Source organism: Tachysurus fulvidraco, chromosome 5, assembly GCF_022655615.1.
Source record: "Tachysurus fulvidraco isolate hzauxx_2018 chromosome 5, HZAU_PFXX_2.0, whole genome shotgun sequence".
NCBI classification, from domain to species: Eukaryota; Metazoa; Chordata; class Actinopteri; order Siluriformes; family Bagridae; genus Tachysurus; species Tachysurus fulvidraco.
The window spans coordinates 24,387,233-24,405,924 of NC_062522.1; the positions used below are offsets into that span (position 1 = coordinate 24,387,233).

General features: G+C 39.7%; 1 protein-coding gene across 1 annotated transcript; it reads right to left on the reverse strand.

Annotated features, from left to right (window-relative positions):
• Window positions 1–4,435: 4,435 nt before the first annotated feature.
• On the reverse strand, window positions 4,436–6,671 carry LOC113642735 (odorant receptor 131-2-like). The gene has a single exon (XM_027146350.2). The coding sequence runs from the start codon at window positions 5,885–5,887 to the stop codon at window positions 4,889–4,891; it is 999 nt and encodes a 332-aa protein (XP_027002151.1). The 5' UTR covers window positions 5,888–6,671; the 3' UTR covers window positions 4,436–4,888.
• Window positions 6,672–18,692: the final 12,021 nt, after the last annotated feature.

The following is an 18,692-nucleotide window of genomic DNA, read 5'->3' on the forward strand; positions in this document are numbered from 1 at the left end:
CTCTGTGATTTTGCAGATTTCATTTCAAACCTAGCTGTTTCTTTAGACAAAGAAGTAATTGTTGGAGACTTTAATATTCATTTTGAAAAGATAGAAGATCCCCTGATAACAGCAGCTGTTTTTATCTTAGATTCAGTAGGGGTGAATCAGAACATAATAGGACCCAATCATAATGGAGGTCACACTCTTGTATTGACTCCAGCCTTATTAAAGATAATAAAAATAATGCAAATTTTTTTTATTTAACTAGGAATAAAAACAATGTCAAAGTGCACACCAGCTATTTGTTGATTCTCAACCTGCATACTGGATCCCTTACCAACATGTTTCTTTAAACAGATATTACCAGTAGCCATTCTAAAGAGAATAAATTCTTCCCTTAGCACTGGCTATGTGCCGAAATATTTTAAGCTAGCAGTTATCAAACCTTTGATTAAAAAACCTGACCTTGACCCAACTCAGCTGTCCAACTATAGTTCAATATCAAACCTCCCCTTTATCTCCAAGATCCTAAAAAAGGTTCTTGCTCAGCAGTTATGCTCGTACCTACATATTCATAAAATGTATCAGTCAGGATTTAGGCCTCATAATAGCACAGAGACAGGCCTCTGATCAGGGATGTGTCTCTAGTTTTACGTGATCTTAGTGCATCTTTTGATACCACTGACCATACTATTCTACTTGATAGGTAAGAACATGTTGTTTGTGTTAAAGGGACAGCCCTCTCCTGGATCGGGTCTTATTTGACAGATCGACATCAGTTCGTAGATCTAAATGGTGATCACTCAAAACAACTAAGGTAATGTTTGGTGTTCTGCAAGGTTTGTTTTAGGCCCATTGCTTTTCCCCCTATATATGCTACCCATTGGTGCAATTATTCGTAGACATGGTATTAGCTTTCACTGTTATGCTGATGATACCCAGCTATATGTTTCAGCTAAGTCAGATGTGAATCACCAGCTTAATAAGATTGAAGATTGTGTGAAGGACATTAGACAGTGTATGCTTAGTAAATTCCTCTTGCTTAACTCTGACAAGACAGATGTGCTTTTACAAGGACCTATCTATTACATCATGTGCAGCAGTAAAAGACCTTGGTGTGATTATTGATACCGGTTTCTCATTTGAAGCTTACATAAATAATTCCACAAGAGTAGCCTTTTTTCATCTTAGAAATATTATGAAGATAAGAAATATGATGTCATTACATGATGCAGAAACACTAGTTCATGCATTTGTTACCTCTAGGTTGGATTATTGTTATGCTGTCTGGATGTTCCAGTAGGAGCATAAACAAGCTCCAGTTAGTCCAGAATGCAGCAACTAAAGTGCTAACTAGAACTAGAAAATAGAAACATATCATCCCTATCTTATCCTCATTGCATAGGCCTCCAGTCAAGTTTCGCATTAATTATAAAATGCTGTTAAACTACAGAGCACATAATGGTCTCGTGCCACAATACCTGAGAGATCTTTTGTTTTTTTATGATCCGTCACACCTACTTCAATCAAAAGGTTTGGACTATTTGGTAGTACCTTAATTACAAAAGGCTACAGCAGGGGGCAGAGCCCCACAGTTATGGAACAGACTTCCAATTATTGTTTGGGACTCAGACACAGTCTCAGTATGTAAGTCCAGGATAAAAACACATTTTTTTAGTCTAGCTTTTTATGAATAGCTGTTCTTAGGTAAATCAGTAGATCTGGAGTAGTTTTTGGTGAACTGGGATGTCTGGATGCTGTTGGCTAACCACCCCCCGCAAGTCGCTCAGGTTTGCGGACTGTGGAGTGGTGGGACACTTTACATCCTAGAACCCCTGATGTCTTCCATGCCTTCTGGCTCTAGCCTTTTAGTTAGGCTGTCATAGCTAGTCTTGCCAGAGTCCCTGTCTGCATTTTGCACATAATTTACATTGTCCATACCCCGATTACAGTTTTTTCTCTCTGTCAAGCTATATATACCACTCCTGAGCTCCTGGTGTTCTGAGTTCCTAGCCTGATTGTCTCTTCTTACGGAGCTACTTCATCAATCATGATGTTCCACCACTGGCTGGAGTCTCGTCATCCGGTAGTCACCTTGCCAGGGATTGATCTGCATGGTCAGCCAGTGTCTAATGGGATTGTTGTGTATTTAGCCAGGAGACTGTCATGCTTTCTTTTGAACCAGTGTTTTGTCAGTCAGCTGTATGGTCTGGTCTTTATCAGCAATCAGGTCTGCACTAAACTCAGAGTTTACGATGACACATTGGTTCCTCAGGAGCTCTCGGTTGCACTATTATAAACTGTTGTAGAAAGGACAATATTTACATTTATACTATTTACCATGTGTCTATTGAGTGTGTCACGCAAATGAGGATGGTTTCCCTTCTGTGCCTGGTTTTTCTCAAGGTTTCTTCCTCATATCATCTCAGGGAGTTTTTGCTTGCCGCCGTCCCCATCGGCTTGCTCATTAGGGAGAGGGATAGATATATAGTAAATAAATTAAATTTTAAGTTAATCTTTTTTAAATTTATTTAAAAAAAATTATTTAAACTTTTATTGTATATATTCATTTATTTGTTTGTTTGTTTGTTTGTTTATTATTATTATTAATTTATTTATTTATTCATTCATTCATCCATTCGTTCATTTTTCTCTCTCTTCTGTTTCCATACTTTTGTAAAGCTGCTTGAGACAATGGGGAATTAACTGTTAAAAACTACACAAATAAATTTAATTGAATTTGTAAGTGACTATGTTCTAAGGGAACATACACCCCAAACACATTCTAAATCATAGTCAGCTTACACTGAGGCTAAGGCACACAAATACAGCTATCAAATGCCAAATCGATTTGGGGTTAAATGGTCAAATAAATGTTGTTTTATAAGATACACCCTCTCAAATTTTCTTATTTTCTTCTTTTTAAAATGCCTTTTCTGTGTATTTGCTGCCAAATGTAATACAGCAATGTCAAGTACAATGTGTATTTGTGTACAGATTGTAGATATTGATATTAAAACATGATTTAACTGACATACTTAAACTATAAATACTTAATATAGGATTTTTATATTTTAGATATTTAATAAAGGATTTTTTTACACCGCCAGAAACCCTGCTGCCATTGTTTAACTGCTATTTTATGGTTACATTTTTATACTACATGACGAGTGTTTCTCTTGACCCAAATTATGCTGTTGTCTTTTTTTACACTAGGATAAGGCTTAATTTACATGCACAGGTTGTATGGTATGACTTTTATTTTGTCTGTAACACATGTAAATATCATGTATCTTATGTCTGATATAATTAATAATCTTTATTATTAATATAATATATAAATAATTATTGTAATCATGACAGATTTTGTTTTCTTTTTTAAACATTTTAGTTATCATGTGACATGTTTAATATAGCCTTAGCTATGTTGTTCTAATTCTTCACTTTAGTTTCATTAGATCAGGGGTGGCCAACTTTGCCCGGTTTCATGTGGCTCTTATGTTCATCCCGAAGTATTTTCGTCAAACGCGCATGAGTGGGATAAAAATACCTTAACATGTCCCAGTAGACGCAAGATCAATTGAGTAAACAATTTGTGTCAAGTTCGCTCTCAAAATGACAGGGAAAAAAGATGATGTTCAAGTGTGGCCATGTGTATGATGCAGTGTTGTAACAACTTACAGTAGAAATTTCACATATCTGTACTTTACTTCGCTATTTAAATTTGTCAACTTTCACTTTTACTCCACTACATTTCTTAGATAAAATGTATACTTTTACTCCAATATATTTCCACTAAGCATCTTCGTTACTCGTTACTACAAAATAAAATCAGAAGAAATGTGTGCGACTGCAATAAGGGAGGTTTGGCCAATCACTGCTCCTAGATTGCATTACGCTCCGCACGCTCTATTTCAGCGTAATGTTGCCAAAGGAGGAGGAAGCCGCCATGGAAACACCTACTGTTATTGTAGACGACCAACCCGACGATAGTCCAAGAAGAGTAAGAATGAATGAATTCTTAGAAAACCAGCTTCTTTTGAAGATGAACAGACACCTTTTCAGTTTCCACTAATGACTGGCGTATTAGTAGCAGCTGGACATAATGTAGGTGGCGCGTGTGTGTGTGTGTGTGTCTGTGTCTGTGTCTGTGTCTGTGTCTGTCTGTGTGTCTGTCTGTGTCTGTCTGTGTCTGTCTGTGTGTGTGTGTGTGAGATGGTGACCTTTTTTTTTCATAAAACTTTAACAAATGAATAAATGTTGTTCAGCAAGTATTTCAGAGTAGCATTTTCCTACCAGCTAAAACCCCTAAATGTCCCAATAGACAAAGCATAATTTGGCTTGTCACAAACAGGTGAATGGAAATAGAATCGAACTGAAAATGTGAAAGTTCAAAATTAATAATAAATTAACTGGAAAAAAGTAAGTTGGCCTAGCATACTTAGAGTACCCGTAAACAGAATATTATAAAATGTTATCAATCATATGCATTCTTATGTTGGAATATGTTTGGATCTGTTCATTCTACTGAAGGGAAATTATAATTGTCCATCAGACAAAGACAACTTGTCCCAATATTATATTATTTTGACATATTTGTTCATTAGCATAGTGCATTATTATATTCATTTGCTTTTGCGTTGTCACTGGGTTTATAATGAACCTTACTGTAAAGAGTTACAGAAACATAACTACATTCACAAAATAAGAACAAACTCTTTCAGAGAAGTACTGCTAATTTTAAGCTATTTATTTATTTTTAATTCATTTATTTTTTGTACAAAAATGTCACAAATTTTCACACATTATACATACTCACTGCATGATTTTTTATAATTTGGTGAATTTTATTATTATTTTGTTAAATGGAGTGCATAAAGCATCTTTCTTAAAAGCATATAACATTTTAATTATCTTCTTTTCTGTCTACTATTTTGCTGGATTTGCACTGAACAATTGTAAAATGCCTCTTCATATACTTGAAAAACTTTTGATCTCGAACTCCATATATGATTGGACCTAGAAAACGTGGCATGATGTAAACAATGATATATGTGGCATTGCGGATCTCCAGAACACGACCAGGGAAGATAATGTCTAGGAAGACCTCAAAACTGGGAGAAATATAGGAGAGCATACACATGAGAAGTTGAACTCCATGAAGCAAAATAGTGTTTCTTGCCTTCTGGGCTGATGTGTTATCAGTAGAGATGGCCCGGGCTGCAAACAGAACCTTCAGGTAAGTATAGACTAGTGTGAGGAAGACTAAAGAGAAATATAACGCATCAAAGGCTTGCCTCTTGTAAAGAAGCACTTGGTCTTTGAAGACATTCCGGCGCATACACATTACAGAACTACGGAAGAAGCTAATGTGTTCTATTGCCAGAGTTATAAAAAGGTCAGTGATATCTGGGACTATGCAGATAACCCAGATAAAGCCAATAAGTTTATAGGTGCGCTGTACAGTGCATATCTGGGTATGTCGTAGTGGTTTGCAAATGGCAATGTAGCGCTCAATAGCCATCCCAGCCAGGCTTATGGGTGTGTTGCGTGTTGTAAAGACAGCCACAAGAACAATGATACAGCAGACAGATACATTAATGGTGTAGGAAATGTAGCTCACTACAAACAAGATTACTGTAACAGTCAGTTGCACTGCATCATTGATGACCATGTGAATGAAAAGAATATATCGTGGATCCTCATAAAATATCTGGTTTCTAAAGAAGGTAGCCACCATAATAAAATTGATATAGCTCATGCCAAGCCATACTGCAATTAAAATGAAATTTCTTGCAAATGCATTGCTGAATGTTTCTCGTACTAGAGTTCCAGTCGAGTTCATACCATTGGACTTTAGGACTTTATTCCTAGAATAGAACAGCATTAAAATAGTTAAAGCCATACAAAACTTGTAAAGATGTCGTGACAGAATAGTGATTCTTTTTCAAATTGTTTACATTTCTATGTATGTTAGATAGAATAGGATTTTATAAAACTATTTAATTACAATATACAAAATATTATTAAATAAATTGTATGTTAACGAATAAATATGTTAAACCATTATAAGTTTATCTTATGCATGTAATTTAACTTAATCAAGAACAATGCCACTATGACATTGATTGTAAAAGTCTATATTTTATTAAACAAGTATGAACAGTCATTAAGTGTTCATTGCATTAACAAATCAGACACAGTTTTATGGTACAAAGAGTCAATAGAAATTCAACCAGTATGTAGGTGTCCTGTATGTTTACAATTGATGCAAAAATATTTATAAAAGCTCGAATTAATATAGTATATATACATATATAAAATTGGATTTGCAGGTAAAATGTTGCTCCTATTAATCAGCCAGGTATCCATCAGTGAAGTGTTACTCACCTCAGTCCTTTTTACTTGTATTTGTTTTGAACACTGATTTTTATAGATGTAGTCAATACAAAATGGGTAGGTTTAGTGATGTCACAGATTACTGTCATAATATTTCTAAACCTAGCAAGTGGAAATGCCAAAGGATCTGACGTATGGTTACTAACTTTGTCTTCTTTACTGTATACATCTTAATCTAATATACTAGTATTATAGACTAGAATACAGTAATTAGAACACAGACTGATATCATTATACAGTATGACATGCCTTTGCACCCTTTTAACATCCATCTAGTGCACTCTGTCACATTCATGAATGTACTTCATTGTAGTGTATCTGTAATGCTATTTAGTGGTCTGCAAGACAGGTCAGTAACCAGACCTGCTGTGGGTATGTCATCTAGAAGTGGTAATAGTCTAATACTAAAACAAGATTTTAAATAACCATGCTGTCCGTGAAATGCAACCATTTCTTCTGTTAAAAGAAGTTCTTCTGTTATATATTACATACAATGTATTATAATGTTCAAATGGCCTAACTCATATATAGTCTACTGTTAATGTCCAGACCTATGAGCTAAAAAAAAATCCATTTAGAATAAAGCTCACAATGGTGAATTTGCAGTGAAAAAACTGAAAAAAATACTGTAAATATATAGCACTTTTGCTGCAGAACTATTAACCATTATCTAAAAATATGGTTTCTTACTATAATTAACCACACAAGGGAAAGGCATGGTGAAGGCACTTTGTTTTCTTCAAACTCATTAAAGCAGTGTACAAGGAAAATCTAAAATAAGTGTGTTGATTATCTTGTTGTTGGGTGGTACATATTAGAGGCTGACATATTTTTGGGATTCCCGCGGGTCTCCCGCACTGTAAGAAATGATTCTGTGGTCATGTAGATTTTAATTAATGTTTTTGGTTAAAATGTATTCAATATAATTGTGTTTTTGATTTTGAGGCAAATATTTAATTAAATTTCAAATAAAAATGTTTGGAATAAAATCTACCCGTTGCAGTTAAATAAAACTTAAGCATTATATTTATTTAATCCCAAATGGAGAGAATATTGAGTGAATTCAAATTAATGTAATCAGGAAAATTTTAATTGAAAAGCACTTCCTGTCAAAATGCGCCTTTTTTAAAAAAAAAGAAAAGAAAAGAAAAGAAATGCAGCAGGCCTACAAGAAGACATTTGAAGAGAGTAGGCTACAGACAGTGAATATTCATTTTCTTCCACATTGCTCATCTTGCAAAATTTAACTAGTTGACTTAGGTAAGAAAACTTCTTTTGTTATCACTGGACTAGTAAGAAGAACACATGTAGTGATATATATTACAATATAAAATGAGTTATCACAGAAAAAGAGACTCCGCAGCAACACAAAGTTAGCTTGTGTTGGAAGGCTATAGTGTGATGTTACGCTATAATATGAACACAGCATCATACATTTTGGAAGAATTCTTACTGTATGTATCGAAGTCAAACTTTTATTTTGAAGGATGTGGGTTAGAATTTTCACTATCATGGTTCCTAGGTCTTTTGCGTGTTAATATCATATCCTCAATATGTTTTTATGAAATTGCGTAAATGAGTACATTGGGTTTTATTTTAAGGTCCCGAGCAATATTTGGGGTTATCGCTGGAAAAGCATCTTATATTTCAGACGGCACTTGGCGCACTTCCGTTGGCTTTACTTCTCGTGTGTGGAGATCGTCTTCCCGAGACAGGTAATGTAACTTCTCTCTGTTGTTTCACTGTTTTATTGCAACTTGCAAATGTGAAATTAACATAGCTAAATCCACGTGAAGTAACTCAGTCTATTAGCAGCTAGCACTCAAGTTAGTTAGCTAACGTAGCAGGAGGGGAGGAATTCAAATTCAAATGGCACAAACACTCTCATTTTACAGCTAAACCGTACACTAAAAGTATCTGAAAACATTTTAGTAACAGAATACTATTTCATATCTGATTAGCGGTGTTTAGTTTGATATTTGGAGTTTCGTGAGCCGGTGTTGTGTCGAAGTCTGTTCCCCTATGTTTCCATTCTAATGGAAATACACTTAAAAAGGCATTGCAGCACAAATTATAGTTGTGTTTACTGTAAGTACATTTTGTGCATACACTAAATGTATACTTTTAAAAAGTACATATTAAATGTATTTTCTAGTAATGTGATATGCTTGCAATATATTTCTGACAGTTTTATACTAAGACAATAACAATTTCATGTTGCAGGACACTGGGAACTTGGAGGAACTTGAACAAGTCATAATGGCCATTACCCCAAAGCCTGGAGCTTCTACAAGCAACAGCCCAAAGAACATTGGGATCGTCATAGAGGGCGTGGAAGAGTCAACACAGGACTTGGAGATATTGCAAGGGCTTGCTCTGTCCTCCTTGGCTTGACCTACGCGCTGAATCTCGATTATCCCAGACAGCTGAAGTACAACTTTTGAGGTGTTCCAAAAACTTGACTGGATTATTCAAAACTTTCAAACAAAGTCCAGTCCCTTAAGAGTAAAACTTCAGGCTTGAATTGAGACTGTATTGCAGTGTAGACTTTTGTGCTACACAATGTTCATCTTCTACAGAGCTTGAGAATTGCACATTTGAAAGTGCTATGTTTGTAAGTAAGCACTGATTTGGACTCTTATCCCACGAATGTCAGTGAGATTTCTAGTTCAAAGTACGAAATGTTTTTTACTCCGTACAAATTACACTTTTCTGCTTTTGTTTTGGTACATGCACCTCTGGAGGATTTTTCTTTTAATATCATTATTGACCCAATTTAGTGGATAAGCATGGAATCAGGTTTATGGACTCATCACCATTCTGTATGTCATTTATTTTTGTTTTTACAAAATAGTTTAAAGTCAGCATTCTGTCTGGTTTGAAATGCAAGATCCAACTTCTGGCTTGAAATGAGACTGTGGTTACAGTGTACAATGATGTGCTACAATGTGTCTAAAGCAAAAAAGTGAATAAAATTGTTAAGAAAATTCTTATTTGAGTATTTAAGTTCTGTACTTTCGGGGCTATATTATTCATAAGAAAGGAATATTTAGATTTAATTAATTACATTGATTAAAAATCAATGTGCAGATTAATGTAGATGATTACTCAATTATGATATGTAGAATTAAATTAATTTTTATTAGTACTATTTACACATTAGGGAGTTTCTTTTTCAAATCTACTCAATATTTTTGTTTAGATTATAATTAATTCTGTACTGTTTTCTATTCAAATCTACTCATAATAAATGGATAACTATTAAGGGTCTCTTTTAATTAATATTTACTCAATACAAAACCTTGTGAAATTTAATAATGTTGCTTGTAATCTGTTGCCTCATTTTTATTGAGTAGATATGGTGTATCTTTTATTACAGTGTGTGGGATGGGAAACAAAATCACTATTAATCACGTGACTGGGACGGGACAGGAAAAAATGTCAGCGGGAGTGGACGGGACCGGGAATACACAAATATACCTTTGATATAAATAAAATATAATCTGTTTGCTTTGGTATTGCTGGTTAAATGAATGACGTGCTCCACACACTCGTGACAGTTGGTGGCAGTAATGTATGCCAACCAGGGGCGGCTCTAGGTTTTCCTCTTTAGGGGGGCTTAGCTCTCAGTGAGAATTTAAAACAAGAGTTTTATATTATATATTATATGACTACATAGTAAGCCAAAAGTTATGGTATTATTTAAAATGGCAAAAGTGAACACGGGTCACGGGAGTGGGAGGGAATGGGAGTCATTCTTCTGGGATTGGGACGGGATGGTTTTTTTCTGCAGTTTTTTTTTTTTGCGGGATTGAGATGGGACGGGAATTTTCTTTTTGGGGAGTGAGACGGGAGATGTTTGAAAATCCACTCCCGTGTCACCTTCTAGTACATATATTTAGAAAGTTTAATTTCACTTGTTAAGATTGCAACAGCCACATGCAATTTACAGATTTTCGATAACAGGTAGCTTGTTGACAAATTGTTATTATGTGTTTCTCACAGTTAATTAATAAATGTGTCTGCTTCTATTTAGAGTAGAATATAAAAAAGAAAAAAATATATTTAAAAAAAAAATACCCTTCTTTTAACTTCTTCTTCTTCTTCTACCGCTTATCCGGGGCCGGGTCGCGGGGGCAGCAGTCTAAGCAGGGATGCCCAGACTTCCCTCTCCCCAGACACTTCCTCCAGCTCTTCTGGGGGAATACCGAGGCGTTCCCAGGCCAGCCGAGAGACATAGTCCCTCCAGCGTGTCCTAGGTCTTCCCCGGGGCCTCCTCCCGGTTGGACATGCCCGGAACACCTCCCCAGGGAGGCGTCCAGGAGGCATCGGAAACAGATGCCCGAGCCACCTCAGCTGACTCCTCTCGATGTGGAGGAGCAGCGGCTCTACTCTGAGCTCCTCCCGAGTGACCAACCTCCTCACCCTATCTCTAAGGGAGCGCCCAGCCACCCTGCGGAGGAAACTCATTTCGGCCGCCTGTATCTGGGATCTCGTCCTTTCGGTCATGACCCAAAGCTCGTGACCATAGGTGAGGGTAGGAACGTAGATTGACTGGTAAATAGAGAGCTTTGCCTTGTGGCTCAGCTCTTTCTTCACCACAACAGATCGGTATATCGACCGCATCACTGCAGAAGATACACCAATCCGCCTGTCGATCTCCCGCTCCATCCTTCCCTCACTCGTAAACGAGACCCCAAGATACTTAAACTCCTCCACTTGAGGGAGGAGCTCTCCACCAACCTGAAGGGGGCAAGCCACCCTTTTCCGACTGAGAACCATGGCCTCGGACTTGGAGGTGCTGATTCTCATCCCCGCCGCTTCACAATCCGCTGCAAACCGTCCCAAAGCACGCTGAAGGTCCTGGTTTGAGGAAGCCAACAGGACAACATCATCTGCAAAAAGCAGAGACGAAATCCTGTGGTCCCCAAACCGGCCCCCCTCCAGCCCCATACTGCGCCTAGAAATCCTGTCCATATAAGTAATGAACAGGACCGGTGACAAAGGGCAGCCCTGCCAGAGTCCAACATGCACCGGGAATAAGTCTGACTTACTGCCGGCAATGCGAACCAAACTCCTGCTCCGGTCATATAGGGACCGGACAGCCCTTAACAGAGGGCCCCGGACCCCATACTCCCAGAGCACCCCCCACAGGTCACCATGAGGGACACAGTCGAAAGCCTTCTCCAAATCCACAAAACACATGTGAACTGGTTGGGCAAACTCCCATGAACCCTCCAGCAACCTGGCGAGGGTATAGAGATGGTCCAGTGTTCCACGACCGGGACGAAACCCGCATTGTTCCTCCTGAATCCGAGGTTCGACTATCGGCCGAATTCTCCTCTCTAGTACCCTGGCATAGACTTTTCCGGGGAGGCTGAGGAGTGTGATCCCCCTATTGTTGGAACACACCCTCTGGTCCCCCTTCTTAAACAGAGGGACCACCACCCCAGTCTGCCAGTCCAGAGGCACTGTCCCCAACCTCCATGCGATGTTGCAGAGGCGTGTCAACCAAAACAGCCCCACAACATCCAGAGACTTGAGGTACTCAGGGCGGATCTCTGCCTTGCCACTGAGGAGCTTCTCAACTACCTCAGTGACCTCAGCTTGGGGAATCGACGAGTCCACAACTGAGCCCCCGCCCTCTGCTTCCTCAGTGGAAGACATGTCGGTGGGGTTGAGGAGATCCTCGAAGTATTCCTTCCACCATCCGAGGATGTCCCCAGTCGAAGTCAGCAGATTCCCACTCCCACTGTAAACAGTGTGAGCAGGGCACTGCTTCCCCCTCCTGAGGCGCCGGACGGTTTGCCAGAATTTCTTCGAGGCCAACTGATAGTCCTTCTCCATGGCCTCACCGAACTCCTCCCAGACCCGAGTTTTTGCCTCCGTAACCACCCGGGCTGAAGCTCGCTTGGCCTTTCGGTACCTATCAGCTGCCTGCGGAGTCCCCCGAGCCAACCAGGCTCGATAGGACTCCTTCTTCAGCTTGACAGCATCCCTTACTTCTGGGGTCCACCACCGGGTTCGGGGATTGCCACCACGACAGGCACCGGAGACCTTACGGCCACAGCTCCGAGCAGCCGCGTCGACAATGGAGGTGGAGAACATGGTCCACTCGGACTCAATGTCTCCAACCTTCCTCGGGATCTGATTGAAGGTCTGCTGGAGGTGGGAGTTGAAGATCTCTCTGACCGGAGACTCTATCAAACGTTCCCAGCAGACCCTCACAGTACGTTTGGGTCTGCCAAGTCTGTCCAACTTCCTCCCCCGCCATCGGATCCAACTCACCACCAGGTGGTGATCAGTTGACAGCTCCGCCCCTCTCTTTACCCGAGTGTCCAAGACATACGGCCGGAGGTCAGATGAAACAACCACAAAGTCAATCATCGACTTCCGACCTAGGGTGTCCTGGTGCCATGTGTACTGATGGACACCCTTATGCTTGAACATGGTGTTCGTTATGGACAAACTGTGACTAGCACAGAAGTCCAATAACAAAACACCACTCGGGTTCAGGTCGGGGGGGGGGGCGTTCCTCCCAATCACGCCCCTCCAGGTGTCACTGTCACTGCCCACGTGAGCGTTGAAGTCCCCCAGTAGAACGACGGAGTCCCCGGTCGGAGCACTTTCCAGCACCCCTTCCAGACACGCCAAGAAGGTCGGGTACTCTACACTGCCATTTGGCCCATAAGCACAAATGACCATGAGAGACCTATCCTCGACCCGAAGGCGCAGGGAAACGACCCTCTCGTTCACCGGGGTGAACTCCAACACATGGTTGCTGAGCTGGGGGGCTATGAGCAAGCCCACACCAGCCCGCCGCCTCTCACCATGGGCAACTCCAGAGTAGTAGAGAGTCCAGCCTCTCTCAAGGAGTTGGATTCCAGAGCCCAAGCTGTGTGTGGAGGTGAGCCCAACTATATCTAGTCGGTATCTCTCAACCTCCCGCACCAGCTCAGGCTCCTTCCTCCCCAGCGAGGTGACATTCCATGTCCCTAGTGCCAGATTCCGTGTCTGGGGATTGGGTCGCCCAGGCCCCCGCCTTCGACTGCCACCCAATCCACATTGCACCGACCCCTTACGGTTTCTCATGCAGGTGGTGGGCCTACGGGAGGTCACCTGGTAAGGCGCAACCGGGGCCCCGCCCTGCAGCCAGGCCCGGATTTGGGGCTCGCATGCGAGCGCCTGGTGGCCGGGTCTTGCCCCACGGGGCCCGGCCCGAAAGAGCGACGTGGGGCCGATCTCCTTCTTTTAACACTCAGTTCATTTTAATTGAATTTAAATGTTCATCAACTTCATCATAATTATCATAATTGTTTTTTGGCAATATTTACTTAATGTTTTCTTTTCAATGTTTACCTTTCAGACTTGGAGATATTACTTTTTACTCATGGTTTTACTTGCATTAACAAAGTTTACATTCTTGACATTTTCTGAAACCTGAAAGAGCTCTGGTTATAAGATACTCCATCTTAAATTAAGGCATGTGAAATTAGGCCTTTAGGGGCTCAAGCAGCACTGGTGACAGTAGGTGTATTCCAGGAGCTAGGGTGCCGGAAATAGCAGGTAATCTTAGGGTCTTATGCAAGCGTAGGTACTCAAAGATAGTTTTCCATGTAGGAGCTAATGATATACACCTTTGTCAGTCAGAGATTACTAAGAGTAATATCGTAGAGGTGTGTAAATTATCAAAGGTGATGCCCGATGCTGTAGTATGCTCTGGCCCTATCCCAATGCACGTGGCAATGTAGCTTACACAGGGCTGTCAAGTGTCACGCATTGAAAGTGACAGTCATGCATTTGGGTCTTTTGTCACGCTCTCCTGCCACACATCGTATTTCTCACACAGAAAAACTTTTTGACTATTTATCATATATTTAATATGCTGCTGCACCCAAAATGTATCAGTTTGCACCGCTGTCTCTATGGAACTGGGCAGGAATCAACCGCGTCTCCCCTGAAGTTCTTAGTTGAGCCACACAGTTATCAGCCAATCAAAAAAAGAGGCTACACAATAGCCAATCAGAAAATAGCACTATTGTATATGGGTAAGATTTAACGCAACAACCAATGAAAAAAAAACATATTCATTAGAGAGGGTATTTTCGATGGTCGATTTGAACAAAACCTCAACACGAAACAGCTTGTCTCTGGACGGGACATTGTCCTCAATCATGACCCTAAAAATGGCCAGGCTTGAGCCGAACTGTTTTAAATGGGAGCAACATTACAAATGATAAAGGAGTCTAAAAAGGCAACAAACACTTACAATAAACAACACCAGTCATAATCTCTGTCACACTTGCCTGTCTTCAAAACTTGATAGCCCTGCTTAGGTGGTGCTCTGAAAACGATGTGGGCTTCATAGATAATTGGCACTTTTAAGGGAAAAGCTGGCCTGTTAGTACGGGAGGGTGTCCATCCCACTCGGGAAGGTGCTGTTCTTATTTCTTGCAGCATAGCACATAAGTTTAAGAACAGGCCTAGTTAATCTGTGACAATCCGGAGCCAGGGCCAGGGAGCAGAGAAGCAGGCTAATCCGACTGTCTGCTAGCTGCATTGTGTCGTCACCCAGGGTTCACAATATAGAGACTGTGTCTGTTTCCTGAGCTAAACAAAAAACTAGAAAATTTGTTTTGGTAACCTTATTAGCATAAAATATGATAATAGTGAGTGCACAGCCAGCACTTTTGATCTGAAGCTAGTACTGTTAAAAATAAGATCTCTTGCATTTAAAGCCCTTATGGCTAGTGAATTGATTACTGATCAGAAGTTTAGTGTTCTGTGTTTAACAGAAACATGGGTCAAACCAAACAAGTCTGTCACATTAAACGAAGCTTGTCCTCCCAGTTATAGTTATATACATCATGATAAGCTTGATGTCAAACAAGAATCTAGACATGTTTAACTTATTCAAAGTACTTTATAATAACATATGTACAGTAGCCACACAAAATAAATCTACTGAGTCAGTGCCTCTTATTGTTATTTACAGACTTCCTGTACCATATTCTGAATTCCTCTGTGAATTTGCATATTTAATTTCAAACCCAGCTGTTTCTTTAGACAAAGAAGTAATTGTTGGAGACTTTAATATTCATTTTGATAAGTTAAAAGATCCTCTGATAACAGCAGCTGTTTTTATCTTAGATTCAGTAGGGGTGAATCAGAACGTAATAGGACCCACTCATAATGGAGGTCACACTCTTGCATTGACTCCAGCCTTATTAAAGATAACAAAAATAATCCTATTTTTTTATTTAATACTGTAGCAAAATTAACTAGGAATAAAAACACACTAAAAGTGCACACCATCTATTTGTAGCAGTAATGACTTCATTAATTATTTCAATGGAAAAAATTATAACATCAGTCATAAAATTCAGACCATTATACCAAACAAATTGATAGATAATGCCGTAGATAATATTTATACCATTTTAATCTCCTTCTAGAGACTGACTTATTTTCACTGATTTCTTCTTCAAAACTCTCAACCTGCATACTGGATCCCTTACCAACGTGTTTCCTTAAACAGATATTACCAGTGGCTATCCGACCCATTCTAAAGAAAAATAAATTCTTCCCTTAGCACTGGCTATGTGCCAAAATATTTAAGCTAGCAGTTATCAAATCTTTGATTAAAAAACCTGACCTCAACACAACCCAGCTCTCCAACTATAGTCCAATATCAAACCTCCCCTTTATCTCCGAGATCCTAGAAAAGGTTGTTGCTTAGCAGTTATGCTCAAACCTACATATGAATAATAGTCATGAAATGTGTCGGTCAGGATTTAGGCCTCATAATAGCACAGGGACAGTGCTTGTTAAAATTATAAATCACCTGTAACTGGCCTCTGATCAGGGTTGTGTCTCTTTGCTAGTATTACTTGATCTTAGTGCAGCTTTTGATACCATTGACCATGCTATTCTACTTTATAAGTTAGAACATGTTGTTTGTGTTAAAGGAACAGCCCTCTCCTGGATCGGATCTTATTTGACAGATTGATATCAGTTCGTAGATCTAAATGGCGATCACTCAAAACAACTAAGGTAATGTTCGGTGTTCTGCAAGGTTCTGTTTTAGGCCCATTGCTTTTCCCCATATATATGCTACCCATTGGTGCAATTATTTGTAGACATTGTATTAGCATTCACTGTTATGCTGATGACACACAGCTACTGTATATGTTTCAGGTAAGTCAGATGTGAGTCACCAGCTTAACCCCTTTATGCCTCGCCCCCCCTTTTGCAAGTTTTTCGCCTACATGACCTACCCAACAAAAAGTGGTACAGCTCCCACATACTTTGACACACACTGGTCTCATTGGAAAGAAGAGATTCTCTAGTTTCAGAAACTAGTTTCAGATTGATTCTAGGCCTTACTGGCACAAAGTTACAGGGGTTTGAATGCAGGTTTTCATTTCCGCCTGGGTTGTTTAACTGATAAACTGATTAATCTTATTTTTCTGGAACATGTTAGAGACAAAACAACAACTGAGAGTCATAGCCACATGTCTTGGCTTTCACCAAAGAAAAATTTCAAGCCAAAAATGGCTTCAATAAAAATATTTTTCTACGGACATGGTTGTCTGGTGCAGCGTTTTTGTGTACTTGTTTACTATATAACTTTGAAATAAAAGGCTGCAGGCTCAGTCTGAAAAGCCATAAACAAGCCTAGACTATTTCTCTATCACTCTGGTGTGAAAACAGGCCTGTAACTTGACACCCTGAGCTGTGAGAGGGACAAAAGGTCAGGGATTACGCAAGAATTCTTCTGCGCATCCAGTTCACGCAGACACAGTCAAAGAATGTAAGGCATGTCGCATACCGTTGGAATCGTCTGCTTATTGGCTAAACAGCTGTATAGGTCCCAGTCCATTTCATTGCTATTGGAAGGAGTAATTGTCAGTCAAAGGCGGGTTCCCAAAAATGAGGTCATGCCACCATTGGCTTCTCAGCCATCTATCTCTGCCATACAAGCACCGATTGGCTCAAATGAGGGCTTATTTGATTCGTTAGGACCTGGGCTATAAGCATGATGTAGACTTTGAATTTTTGAATATCCCAATTAGGAGTTAGAGCGGCAAAACGAGATGATGGCGCACTTCTGTTTCCAGTTTTCAGAACACTAACGGAATACTTGCGGCGCGACCAGAGCGTTTTGGATTAAAAGGCTTACAGATTTCAATTCCTTGGACCTGTGTGGATTTTTGTGGATTATTTGTGTTGGAATATATTACCCCAGTGAAGAAAGAGACGCGTCTAAAGGTAAGGGAAAAACCGGTATAGCGCCACCTAGGTCAGTTTTGTCCAAAAATTTTTTCTAATTGTATGAAGGCTGTGAATCATATTGTGATTTGTGTGTGGGCTTAAAAAAATATTGAGAGTATAAACTTTACTAGGTAAATAGGTTTTTTCGTGTTTTTGGAGGATTTGATGCTTTAAAGTTGAATTGAAGCTTGTTTCTGGGTCATCCCCTAGTGGTCACTTCTACTTCCGTGCCGTGCACGGCACAGCGACCAGTAAGATTGAAGATTGTGTGAAGGACATTAGACAGTGGATGCTTAGTAAATTCCTCCTGCTTAACTCTGACAAGACAGAAGTGATTTTACTAGGACCTATCCATTACATCATGTGCAGCAGTAAAAGACCTTGGTGTGATTATTGTCAGTTTCTCATTTGAAGCTCACGTAAATAAAACCACAAGGATAGCCTTCTTTCATCTCAGAAATATTGCTAAATAAGAAATATGATGTCATTACATGATGCAGAAACTCTAGTTCATGCATTTCTTACCTCTAGTTTGGATTATTTTAATTCTTTACTGTCTGGATGTTCCAGTAGGAGCATAAACAAGCTCCAGTTAGTCCAGAACGCAGCAGCTAGTGTCCTAACTAGAACCAGAAGATAAAAATATACAATCCCTATCTTATCCTCATTGCATAGGCTTCCAGTCAAATTTCGCATTAATTATAAAATACTATTATTAAACTACAGAGCACATAATGGTCTTGCGCCATAGTACCTGAGAGATCTTTTGTTTTTTTATGATCTGTCACACCTACTTCAATCAACAGGTGTGAGCTATTTGGTAGTACCTCAAGTACAAAAGGCTATAGCAGGGGGCAGAGCACCACAGTTATGGAACAGACTTCCAATTAGTGTTCAGGACTCAGACACAGTCTCAGTATTTTAGTCCAGGATAACAACACATTTTTTAGTCTAGCTTTTTATGAATAACTTTATGAAACTTTACATCCCAGGAAGCCCTCATGTCTTTCACACCTTCTGACTCTATAATTTACATT

Excerpts from the sequence above, each read along its gene's own strand:
- LOC113642735 (XM_027146350.2), bottom strand. The coding sequence starts at position 5,887 with ATGGCTTTAACTATTTTAATGCTGTTCTATTCTAGGAATAAAGTCCTA.